Source organism: Podarcis liolepis (genome assembly GCF_965112155.1).
Source record: "Podarcis liolepis genome assembly, chromosome: 8".
In the NCBI taxonomy this organism is placed as follows: domain Eukaryota; kingdom Metazoa; phylum Chordata; class Lepidosauria; order Squamata; family Lacertidae; genus Podarcis; species Podarcis liolepis.
The window spans coordinates 88974378-88987847 of NC_139560.1; the positions used below are offsets into that span (position 1 = coordinate 88974378).

Here is a 13470-nt window from a genome sequence, read left to right on the forward strand (position 1 = left end):
TCAGAAGGTTGGAGGTTCGAATCCCCGCTACGGGGTGAGCTCCCGTTGCTCGGTCCCTGCTCCTGCCAACCTAGCAGTTCGAAAGCACGTCAAAGTGCAAGTAGATAAATAGATACCGCTCCGGCGGGAAGGTAAACGGTGTTTCTGTGCGCTGCTCTGGTTCGCCAGAAGCAGCTTAGTCATGCTGGCCACATGACCCGGAAGCTGTACGCCAGCTTCCTCGGCCAATAAAGCGAGATGAGCGCCGCAACCCCAGAGTCGGCCACGACTGGACCTAATGGTCAGGGGTCCTTTAACTATAATTATAGGAAACAAACCACCAATAAGTTCTCTTGTGCAAGTCCTCTTGAACTGCACCTGATGCTCCCTTATGCTGCGTTTTAGTGGGGCGCTTCCCAGTTGATTGTAGCAAGGCCTACGGGGATAACATGTTTATCATGGAATGTTTCCCTTTCTCCCTGCAATGGAAAATGGGCAAAACCAACTTGGCCCAGAAATCCCCAAACAGCCCACTTCTAGCCTTAGAATAAGCTGACATAATTGAACCAGAAATGTTGAAGACAGAGCAGGAGATAACCACTGTGTGTTAGCACTGAAAACATTCAGAGCAAAAAGAGAAAGGAAGGACGACTCTCTTGTTTGGACCAAATGCTCTGATTTGTTAGGCCTGGTGGACAAGCATATATAAAACACAGCAGTGGAAGAACTCAAAACCAACAAAGTTCAAGTTCTCTGGTCAGTCAGACGCCACTTCTATGAAATTTACAGTGCTTTGCAGGAAGAGCCGAAAGGCTGCAATCTGGAGAACAGGCACATCATTTACATTTCCAGAAGGAATCCAATTTTGCTCCATGTCAGGAAGGAGATTAAATAGAGGAAACCGGTGAGAAAAACCGTTCTACCTCAACTTAGACACCAACAGGGCCACACATTTTTCAGGTAAGAGGACCCCCATGTAACTAGAAACAACTAGTGCCATGACTTGCTTTTACAAAATGAACACAGAACCCTGATATTGTATGCTAAGTGTTAAAGGTAAAAAGGTAAAGGGACCCCTGACCATTAGGTCCAGTCGTGACCGACTCTGGGGTTGCGGTGCTCATCTCGCTTTACTGGCCGAGAGAGCTGGCATACAGCTTCCGGGTCATGTGGCCAGCAGGACTAACCCGCTTCTGGCAAAACCAGAGCAGTGCACGGAAACGCCGTTTACCTTCCTGCCAGAGCGGTACCTATTTATCTACTTGCACTTTGACGTGCTTTCAAACTGCTAGGTTGGCAGGAGCAGGGACTGAGCAACGGGAGCTCACCCCGTCCCGGGGATTCAAACCGCCGACCTTCCAATAGGCAAGTCCTAGGCTCAGTGGTTTAACCTACAGCGCCACCCGCGTCCCTTCTATGCTAAGTGTTACTTACTTCTTTTTCCAGTGCTTTGTTATAGAAGAGCAATGATATCCTTTGAATATCCTCAGACTTAAGCCACTGCCTAGAAGAGGAAGAAAGAACATACAGAATATTATACATAAAGCTGGATAATTATTTGCTTATTATATTTTTCTGAAAAGTTTAAGTAAGAGGCACAGGGAAGCCTGAGAAAAGAAACTATAGCCCTGTGAGGGAATACAACCAATTTCAATTTTTAATATAGGGAGCTTGCGTTTCTTAGTGCAGAAAGTATTGATCTGATGTGTAGAGATCTTTCCTATTCTGATTAATTCAAGAAGGTTCTGGAAGCTACTGGAAGCTTCTCTGTATGAAAGAAGCTTCATGATTGTTTGGGTTATACCTTCTGGGAAGCTGGTTTGAACTGGTTCTCTTATCTCTTCCAATTAAGGTCATGCTGACTATAAATATAGACCAGAAGGAGCCTGGGTTTTACTTTCTATCTCTCTTCCTTTTGGTGTGGTATTCTGTACACAGTATGCCTAGTGTTAAGGTTTAGTCTCGCTATAGGTTTATAAGTTTTGTAAGTGCTGCAACTGGATTTTTATGGACTGTGCCAAGCCTGAATGTACTGGATTAGTGCTCATATGCCTTCAGTAGCAAGTAAAGCTCTGCTGCATGAAGTACAATTGCCTCTGGTCTATTTTTTGGGAATCTCTGCTACATGTTTAAGTTTTTTCTCTTTCTTTGGCACTGGCGCGTCAAATAGCCACGGTCCATACTGACAATGAGACCTTCTGATTTCAAACCTTCTGAGTAAACAACACTATATGATCATGTGTTGGTGCTCTTAGTTGATCTAGTCCCAAAAGAATATTTGAGAGAGCAGCTTCTTGACATTCAACTCATTTAAGCAATTATAGGTCAAACCCAGACCTTGAATTATGTCCCCAAATTATAAACAGCCAGTGAAGATTCTGGAGCTCTGCTACACATGCTCTGGGCAGTCCACTGAACCAGAAGGCAAGAGGAACAACTGCAGATCAAATTTCACACTTAAATTCAGATTAAGTAGCTGAGGCTTAAGCATGCAAAACAATGCACATAAATAAAAAACGTTTGCATATGTATCAGCAACCTTAGCAAACAGAATCCAGCAAGTGATAGTATCTGTTATTAAGAATGACCAGACCAGTTTTATAAAACAAGACAAGCAGCAGATAATATTAGAGAAGTGATGAATTTGGTAGATTTAAAGAAAAATAAAGACCAATTTCTAATTTTATGACTAGATGCTAAAAAGGCTTTTGATAAACAGAGGTAAAGGTAAAGGTAAAGGAACTCCTGACTGAAGTTAAAAGAAAAGAGAGGATGACAATTGGATGAAATAAAGGGTAAGGATTCGCTGAACTAAATTTTTGAAATGGGAATGCAGGAAGGGGAATGCTTTCGAACTGCTAGGTTGGCAGGAGCAGGGACTGAGCAACAGGAGCTCACCCAATCGCGGGGATTCAAACCGCCGACCTTCTGATCGGCAAGCCACAGCATGTTTAGACCACAGCGCCACCTGCGTACAGAGGTAGCTCTAACTAAATTTCGTTTTCCTTTGTGTTTTATAAAATGGATTAAAATATTGTATGACTCGCCTACATCTAGAGTTAAAGTGAATGGCAAAAGTCTGCTACTTTTCCACTGTCCCGAAGAATTGGGCAAGAGCGTCTACATTCACCTTAGAAACCCCACCCCCCGGCTTGTGCTATTACAGGGCAGTTCACAATTCAGTTGAATATAAATTGGTTTTATCTGCAGATGATATTCTTTTGTGTATTTTGAAGCCTCATACTAACATTCCTATGTTGAGCCAAACAATAGATACCTTTGGTAAAATATCAGAATATTAACTGGTCCAAGTTGGAACGATTTTTCTTGCATTTTTGATAATTTTCTCTCTCTCTTAATTTTTTTCTTTCATCACTTTGTTTTCAATAAATGAAATTCTTTTAATAAAGTAAAAACAACCACCACCACCACAACCTATAGCACATTCCCCAACAATGAAGAGGACCAAAGAGCCTCATCTCATATGGTGTTCTAAATAGGTCTCTGAGTCATTTAGCATAGTCTTTGCTCAGTTCTCATTTGCTTCCAATAAACCAGACACCCCAGGTTACTAAAATACTTATTCCTCATCTATAGGAAATTCAGCAATGGAGTGTTTTGTTCCTTTGAACTCCTGACTTCCAAACACAGTGAATCACTGGACTTACCAGAGAGAGGGGTGGGGGAAGGACAGGGTGAAGGGAGCTCAGCGTGGAGTGGCACAGCCAATGAGGCACTCTTGCCATTATGTTGGCAGAACATGAGACAATTCTTCTCAGGGTCACATTGGGCAAGTTACCGGCACTGCAGGGGGTTGGACTAGATGGCCCTTGTTATCCCTTCTGTGTTTCTGAGTGCTTGCACAGTGCCAAGGTCTTGGTGCCTTGCCCCTCCCCACATTGGTTAGCCCCAGTGACATGCTGTTTTCGGAAGCCAGGAGAGCAGCAGTGCCTCACCTACACCACTGCACAGAGCGCTACTGGTGGTATCAGTATCAGGGCAACCTTGGGTGCAAACATACTTTTGAGCGTTTATTCCATCAATTGCTCGAATCATCCTTTCATTCAGTTCTTCTTCAAACTTCTTCTTCTGAGATTTTGTTCTGTGGAGGACAAAAGGGCAAATAGGAGTTAGTAGCCTTGGGGAAAATGCCCAAATAAGGCATGGCAACGATTAGAGAGAACAAAGAGAACAGAGAACAAAAAGGAAGCCAGCTCTTTGTATTCCTGTTTTCCTGCAGCAGTATATAAAACAGAGTCTACACAACTTGCCATATTTGGACCTGCATTTAACATCAGCCATTCGTTTTGCAATATGAAGTTGACTTGTTGCTGAGATGACTTTAGAACAACATAACCAACAGTTTGACTTCAGGTCGTCCCAAAACTGCAGGAAACTAGAATTTAGGAATTCTCTTAGAATAACTGGGTCTGATATAGTTGCCCCCAAGTGGACTGGAAAAGTTACACATTTTGTTACCTATAAACTTGACCAGTTACCTTATGTGATTCTGTGGTATCGTGACATTTAGAAGTTTGCAAGAAATCGCTTATTTTATCTCTTCACTTTTCACGATGAAGCCTCTGAATGAATGAAGCAAGTTTATCTGCACCACCGGAAGTCTCTGACTATATGCCTCCATGGGCATATTCTTCCTTTCACAAGCCCAAGGTAGCCTAAAAGCCCTAAGAGGAGAGCCTTCCTTTCTGACCCAACTCAGAGCACCCACCAAGATGAACATAGTTCACAGCTACATGTGGTAGGTAGCTCACTAAGAGAATAACTCTTCTGCTTTTCTGCTTGCCTGAAACTACAAAAGAGGGTGGTATGCAAGTCACCTGGCAGGTAGGTGTCATGGTGACTGCCAGAGAATGCCGGGGAGGAGGAGGAACATTCAGAGGGAGGTGGACAGGAAGTGACGGATGGGGAAGGGGGAGAGAGCCAGGAGGCGGAAAGGCCCTTAGATGCAGAAGCAGAGCCCCAGCACACACAGGAAGTTCTGGCACTGATGGTGAGGCGGTGCCTTTTCCGTCTGCCCAGGAGAGGAGAGAGTTAAAGAGGAAGGGCGAGAGGCGTCACAGGAAACTTCCTCGCCTTTTCTGTTGGAGGAGAAGCCGGCAAAAGCCACTCCCAGAATCTGAACTGGAGGATTCAGGTGCATGATTGTAATGTGCTGCCTGTACATATGTAAAATAAAGAACTGTAAATATCTCTGAATGAGCAGAGGTGCTTATTGCGAAGAGCATACATGAGCTATCACAGTAGGTCACAAACATTTTTATCTATTTATTGAGCTTTGACTGCTCTTCATCCATTCCAGATTTCAAGGTGGTATATGGGGTCCTACCAGACTGAATTTTTTTGCAAGTGTATTCTGCATTGGTACAATAATAGTACATTAGTGGTTGGATTTATAGTGGAGCACCATATATAACTCAGTTTTATTAGTTGTTCCCTAAAGCCACATTATTGCCATCCGGAAAAGCAGTATAGTGTGACAAAAGTGGTACCAACCCATCTCCCAGAGCTCTTGTGGTATGAAGAGTTATGGAATTTCAGCAGGAAGCTAAGGGACATGAAATGATTGGAAACAGAGCAAAATGTCTGCCCCAAAACTTTTGCAGGTGCAAACATTATTGAAAGTAAGATCATGCATGAATGAGCACATATCTTCAAGAATGGACAATAAACGATGCCTGGAGGGACCCACAAATAATATTTTAAACAATTACCATGTCCAATAAAAAATTAACAAGTTAAATAAGATATTAACAATTGGAACACAAGAAGCTGCCCTACACTGAGTCAGACCATAAGAGTTTGAGCAATCAACAACCACAGTAAGACTTTGAACCATCATGTATCTCCAAATGCCTGGCTAAGCAAGTGAGTTTTTACCTGGAACTGGAAACCCAATAACATAACGGCCATCCATGACTCCAGGAGAAAGGAATTTCACAGTTGGGACATGACTGCAGAGAAAGCCTTCTCCTGCGTTGCCACCCATCAGGCCACAAGAAAGGCTGGCTGGCATTGGGAGGGACATGTCCTCAAGCAAGTGGGCCCCAAGTCAGTTATGGCTTTATATAATGACATCATGAGAAGTAGCACATAGGATGTCAGAACAGATCCCATGTGGTTGGTTTTATGTGGGTGTACCAGGTAACAGGGACGCGGGTGGCGCTGTGGGTTAAGCCACAGAGCCTAGTACTTGCCAATCAGAAGGTCGGTGGTTCGAATCCCCATGACGGGGTGAGCTCCCGTTGCTCGGTCCCTGCTCCTGCCAACCTAGCAGTTCGAAAGCACGTCAAAGTGCAAGTAGATCAATTGGTACCGCTCCGGCGGGAAGGTAAACGGCGTTTCCATGTGCTGCTCTGGTTTGCCAGAAGTAGCTTAGTCATGCTGGCCACATGACCCGGAAGCTGTACGCCGGTTCCCTCGGCCAATAGAGCAAGATGAGCGCCGCAACCTCAAAGTCATCCACAACTGGACCTAATGGTCAGGGGTTCCTTTACCAGGTAACATCCAACAGAACTCTTGCATTCTGCAAGACCACCTTCAAAGGTTGCCCTATGTAGAGCGCATTACAGAAATCTGTGAGGTTACTAGGCCATGAAGTCCTGTGGCCAGACTATCCCAGCCCAGAAATGGCATTCTTACAATTACTAAGCAGTTGGCTGATTTCAAGTCTCAGGGCTGAATTAGACATGGCATCTGTCATATGACTTGACATTGTATAGTGGAGTTTCCCCTCAATGGTGGGGCAGATCAAGATCACTGAATAGGAAAGGGGGGCTTTGTCCTCACCAAGGTCCCCAAACTAGACTTCCTTCCACGCTTGTTATTCATAATGGAAGGAAAGCTTTTATTGTGAACTCCCCTCCCATTGTGAATAGCCAGCGTTTGCAGGGGTGGGGGGTGGGGGTCCAGTTCTAATCAGGACTGCAGCAGCAACAAAATGCTTAAGTCACCCTCCAATACTGTAAGTACTTCAACAAATCCAGGCCAATACAAAAGAGCAAATGTGCTGTAGCATCAGCTTGCCTGAGTCAAATTGTAGCGGAATTATATTATTTCAGCTTAATCCTAACTGCTGTTCAAAATGACCCTAGCTAACAAAGTGAATGCTTATATAGATTAGAATCGCTGGTTAAAGAGAGTACAGTGGCACCTCAGGTTACATACGCTTCAGGTTACATATGCTTCAGGTTACAGACTCCGCTAACCCAGAAATAGTACCTCGGGTTGAGAACTTTGCTTCAGGATGAGAACAGAAATTGTGCAGCGGCGGCGAGGCCCCATTAGCTAAAGTGGTGCTTCAGGTTAAGAACAGTTTCAGATTAAGAACGGACCTCCAGAACGAATTAAGTACTTAACCCAAGGTACCACTGTAATGCATTTTTCTCATAGAATCAATGTCTGAAAAATCAACACATACCTTTCTCTACAACGCTGGAAATTATACTGACCCATAGGCATGTCCTAAGAGAAATTGAGAGAAAATGTCCACATAGTATTATAAAAAAAAATTCTTGATTCTCAGTATATAAGGTTGTATTGTAACGCAAATGTTGTGTCAGAGAACATTTTCTCGAGCTCAAAAATCCCAGTGAAGTATATGATAAAACCCTTATTAATTTTAATGGGCCAGGATTGCATCAGTGCAATTCCTTGTATGTCAACTCATAAGTAAAGTCCTACTGAGCTGAATATGACTTACTCCCTGGTCAATGTGTGTAGCCTGAGTGGTGCAAGCCAAACGACGGCAACACACCCAGCTGAATTAAGCATGAGAGACTAATGATTTCGGGATCATATTAATACAGGCCAAGCTCTGACAGAGCAGAAGACAGGCTGATCAGCATCCTCTTTCTCAGTCAGACACTTGCAGGAAGCCCGCCTGACAGCCATGAAAGCAACACCAGTCCCCAGTTTATTTTCCCAGCTGGTCTTCAGAAGTGTCCCACCCTGGAATTAGGAGATTCCAGGGCTTCAGAGTCTTGTAGCACTCTATGGAGGCTGGTGGAGTTTGTCCATTTCCCTTATCTCCCCTTTTCCTACGCTGCACCCCTTTCCTAAAGGGCTCTGGTTCAGGGCTGGTTGCCAGTCTCAAATCTGAGAACTGAATTGTTGTCTGGGGGTGGGGGAAGGAGAGAAATCTGGAGAGGAGGGAAGGGCATAGTTTTCCCTCTCCTCCACTGTACTAGCGCTGATATATAACGATGCAGAAAACTCATACCATGGTGCTGATCTTGCCATTTTCTGTAATCATGCTGTCCCGATGGTGCAAGTGAGCAAATGGCTTGGCTGCTCCCCATGACTCCAAGTACCGGGTCATACGAACAGATGCTCTCATTTTAGCTCCATCTAGAGTATTCCGGGGTCGGAAATGATGCTGCGGACTTCGTTTTTCTTCCTGGTTAGGGAATAAATAAACCCAAGAGGTACAGATAGCATAAAGCTTGCACGATTTCTATTGTTTCCTATTTTGCCCAATTTATTCTAGTTTTGCTCATCATGGGGTGAAGCCGCAGAGAGCAATAAAACACAAACTACTGAAAATCTTATTTAGCCGCCTCCTGACTTTTGAGATTATAGCTAGTGTTGTGGACAGATAAATAAGGGCAAGGGACTTGTTCCTTAAAATCAAACAAACCAAGATCCTCAGGAAGACGACAATACCAGGCAGCCACGTAACATAAAGATCTAGGTAAGTAAATGCTCAGTGTTGCATTTCTTGTTGTCCTGACAAAGCACAATCCAGAAGTGGTTCACCTGATGGGATGGAGCCACAAGAGCAGCTTCTCAGCAGGGATGCCACTGCTGCTGCCGGGAGGAGGTGAGCCACTGCAGGGCTCGCACCACTGCACCTGTGCTGTACCTGTCTCCCTGTCTACGCCGGCCCGCCCACCAGGCAGACTGAAGCAGCCACCTCAGGAGGTGAAATCCAGTGGGTGGTGTGTCCCCCCCCCCATGCACATCCCCCATCCCCTGAAGTGATGGCTTCCAGCAAGATCGCACAAAATTTCTGCAAGATCTCGCTATATCTCGTCGGAAGCCGCTGCAGCAAAACAACCCTGGTAAGTGAGGCTTTGGTGGGGGGGGGGTGTTTCACCTCAGATGGGTCACCCCTCCTCCCAGTCATCTCGACCCTCCCTCTTCTGGGAAGCAGGCATGACATACCTACCAAGAGGCGGCCGCTGTGGCTCTGCCCCACTGGGCAAGCCAGGTCTGGACATGGCCCAGATCACACAGCTGTGAAGCAGAGCTGTGAAGGCAAGCAGCAGTAAGCCCCCGCCTGGTGCACTTTTCTCCCCCCCCCCCGACCCCATCTTATGGCTGTGCCAGAAGAAGAAAGCAAAAGCTTCCACTTTTAGATCAGGCACAGATTAGCCCTAAACTGCGGTTGTACTTAACTATGATTGCCTAAACTCATTTTCATGTCTGAACGAGCCCAATGTAAACCCTAGAAGCCACAGAAGCAAAATCATGGCTCTTGTCTGCTTATAGCAGTTTCAAATACAATGTGGAGAAAACAAATGAAACATTACTAACCTTGGGGTTGATAATGAAGTAGGTTTTCACCTTATGCTCCTTGAGATACGGGTCCCTTGCATCTCCATCCCCATCCTCCACTTGGTAAGCTCCATTCAAGTGGGCCAAGGTGACTGAAGTAATGTGAACACGGCTGAAATTATGGTTTATTTTAAAATGACCATTATACAACATTAAGAATGTCACACTGCTTTTTTTTCTTTTCTTTTACTATTGGGAAATATTCCCAACAGCTATACAAAATGAAATACTTGTGAACTAAACAACACATTGTAAATGAATATATATATATTTGCAGGCAACAATACTGGATTGCTGTGCACAAAAACAAATGCAAACTCTGCCCTCATTCACACTGACGTAATCAGCCTAAACTTGTCTGTATTGTTTCAAACTTCAGCAGGAGCTCACATGATTCCTGCATTCAAAAATAGAGAAATACATCTGTACACAGAATACGAGCGTGTCCAAGGACTACCTTAGAACCTCTTCCACCATCCTTCTCTAGACTTTTTATGTGGAGTGGATTCAGTCACTTGAACCTGTAGAACAGAGCAGTAAAACCCTGATTCCAGATGGCCACCTCAGTGAGAACTAGGCCCATCATTCAATTGCGCTCCAGAAAAAGAGCCACTCTTTAACATTCTCATTTGTTCCAATCAAGTTATCCCTTGTGGGTGAAAAGGATCCAAGGAGCACAGGAAGCCCCAAGGCAAGTGGCTTCTCCATTCAACTACGGTAATACATTTGAAAGGCATGGAGCTGTTCCCTATCCACTTAAATGTTTCTCTTCCTCAAGATAGATCAGAGCAGCTTCTATTTGGGGGTCTGCTTTCTCATCAACTTATGGGAGCCAAACCTATATGCTCAGCAGTTGAACAGTATTGTGTGCCTTCCAAGACTATTGCATTTCAGTAAAAGGGAAAAATCTCTGTTTGCTCAGGATCAGAGCAAATAAACAGGGTAAAATGCATGAATTTTAATAGGGGAGTGGGCACAATCTAGCCACACCTGCAGGCCTACTACTTTCAATTGCAGAGTTAAACACATGGCTTAAAAGGACTTCACTTTGGTGGGATCACATCCAATGTTTATAAAAGGTAATCAGGCCTATTTAAATCTAGAACATTCCAGTGGGCGAGGCAAGGCCATCCCCTTGGCTGAGGACTACAGGGCCCTCTTAACTGCACAGTAGGCGTTTTGGGTGACCGTGTAGGCACCAATTTATTTGGGGAAATGTATCCACACCCATCTTAAATAGAGACTAGTCTTACCCAGGAACTCCTCCGGCTTCCATGTGATTGGCTAGTGTAACATCATGTGACCATACATCATACTGCCATTTCTGCAGTCCAATCACGCCACAAAGGACATTCCCAGAGTGCACTCCTACTCGCATATTAATATCAACTCCAGTTGCATCTCTGACCTTCCTATTGATGAGAAATTATTATCAATCGCAGCTGTTATTTTCTGGACTTTGAAAAAAGCGCACGGTGCTACCATTACCACACAATGACTTTTTCATATGCTACTTTTATAACTAAGATATTTGCTGGTTAAAGCACAGCCATGTTAACATCAATATAAAAGTAAACAAGCTAAAGAAAATGGACACAAATTCAATTCAAGCTCACAAGTATTATTTACAAAGAACTGTTTCTAAATAAAATTGGAACTTGCCTTTTATTTTTTGAGACGAACTGGCAGTTGTCATACCTAGCCTGATCTGGAATCAGATGCTGAGTCCTTGGGAGGACAAACCAAACACCCCACAGGCCAAGGACCTTGAGGAGCAGTCAAGGCGAGCCAAATACAGTGTTGAAGATCCTCTTTGAGGGGCCCTTTGTGTTAATACCTGACAAGGAACCCCTGGAATGGTCCGAGGAGCAGGTGGAGCCATCCTCCAGCCTGTGAGTGCTGGCGCCCAAGTCTTTGGGTTCAGGCCAAAGAGTGACAACACAGTAGAGCTGTGGACCCAGAGTCATTGGTCTACTCATGAAAAGGGGGTTTAGTTGTCAGTAAGCAATCCCTGATTCTCCTTCACTGCTGGTAGCTGTGGTTAGGATGTGATTTAGGAGACTATGGTATATAAGGTTTCTTGTTCCTGTTGCAAGTCATCATCCTATTCCCCTTGCTATTGTCCATGGTCTTCTCCACCATCAAAATTTAGATTCTAAGCTTATTGGATCAGGGCCTTGTTTTGTGTTACTCTGTAAACTAGACCTAGACGACATGGTGCCCTCCAGATACTCAGCCCTCAGCCAATGGTCAAGGATGGTGGGAACTGTAGTTCTCAACATCTAGAGACCACCACCTTGGCTACTTCTGCCATAAAGCACTATTTACATTGATGATGCTAGACAAATTTGTGGCTGCTCAAAATTATTGTATACACTCCAACATTGGGCCCTGTAATTTGCACATCAGCCAGCCTCTGCTCCAAGATGGGGGCAGTTAGCCCACTTTTAGAATATCTTCGGAAAACCTGGGAAAGTCGATACTGTCATTAAAAAGGTCTTAGCAGATCTAGATCTTCCAACATGGTCAGATAATATAGATCAGTGATGGCCAAACTTGGCCCTCCAGATATTTTGGGACTACAACTCCCATCATCCCTAGCTAACAGGACCAGTGGTCAGGGATGATGGAAATTGTAGTCCTAAAACAGCTGGAGGGCCAAGTTTGGCCATCACTGATCTAGATCCATAACGGGCAGGGAGTGGACACAAAAAAATGGGCAAATCAGTTTCTTGCTTTTGCAATCAAAAGTTTAGTTCTCCACATTTCCACATCAGTTTGCTGTTTTTAAAAAAGTCCTCCTGTAAACACCCCAGCATTTTAGTGTTAATTTCTCCTAACATACACATTTGCAAAGCATTTCCCTCTAAAATGATGCTTTTTGTATGTTATGTTCACCAGTATGGACATTTTATGGATGCTTTATCTACATGCATTATTACACACATTACCTAGCTGGACAACTGGGTTGCAAAATTCAGAGAAGTACAAATTCCCAAGGATGGCTGTACTTCATTTCTTGCATCGTTTGGGAAAGTCTTTAAATGCAAACTGAACAGAATTCTTTGCCATCTCTAGTGGGCACGACATCGTGAGGGAAAGATTGCCTTTTACTTCTTCTGTGTATTATCTTACTGCGCTGCAATGCTGTTTCATGTGGTATACCCCCAAATCCATACCATCCCTCACTGTTGTAGCTATGGAGAGAAACAACATCATCTCATTTGATATGGAGCTGAAAATGTTAAACATACTGAAGCACAAACCAGAGCAAAAGCTTCAGATTTAAGGCAACCTTGTGAGAATTACTGGGAAGGTTCAAGGTAAGGTCAAGGACAAGTTACAAAATGCCTCTACGTACTTTATGGCTTCACACATGTCCAGTCCCATTTTCACACAGTTCTTGGCATGGTTTTGGAGAGATATAGGGAGGCCGGACACACAGTAGTAGCAATCTCCCAAAATTTTAATTCTCATGCATTCATTTTCCTGAGAGGGGGAAAGAAGGTTCAGTTAGGAGATGGCCAGCGCAGCAACTACTCTATTCCGAACTTAAAAATGGAAACCGTAATGCTGGTGGTCAACAAAAGAGGTTTAAAGTCTCAAGGCAAATTTTTAAAAATGTAGTATAAACACCAACAATTGGGAAACAGTTGCCTGCGAGCACTCCCATTGGAGAGCAGCCTTTACCAAAGGTGTCATGGACTTTGAAGACACTCGAACTCAGGACGCAAGGGAGAAATGTGCTAAGAGGAAAGCACGCTTGGCAAATCCACACCGTGATTAACTCCCGCGTGGAAACCAATGTCCTCACTGTGGAAGGACGTGTGGATCCAGAATTGGGCTCCACAGTCACTTACAGACTAACTGTTAAGACTGTGTTTATGGAAGAGAATCTTACTCAGCTGCGAGTGA

At 44.2% G+C, this 13470-nt stretch overlaps 1 protein-coding gene across 4 annotated transcripts in view; it reads right to left on the reverse strand.

The window, feature by feature from the left end:
- The window catches only part of ADCY2 (adenylate cyclase 2), a 122837-nt gene that overhangs the window by 44031 nt on the left and 65336 nt on the right, over positions 1-13470 (reverse strand). For all 4 annotated transcript variants that reach the window (XM_083519084.1, XM_083519083.1, XM_083519085.1 and 1 more), the window contains 7 exons: positions 12917-13044; positions 10809-10967; positions 9535-9667; positions 8219-8395; positions 7418-7461; positions 4001-4081; positions 1414-1483 (listed from right to left, as the gene is read on the reverse strand). In XM_083519084.1, the coding sequence (XP_083375210.1) occupies positions 1414-1483; positions 4001-4081; positions 7418-7461; positions 8219-8395; positions 9535-9667; positions 10809-10967; positions 12917-13044 (792 nt within the window). The remainder of the gene's footprint in view (positions 1-1413; positions 1484-4000; positions 4082-7417; positions 7462-8218; positions 8396-9534; positions 9668-10808; positions 10968-12916; positions 13045-13470) is intronic.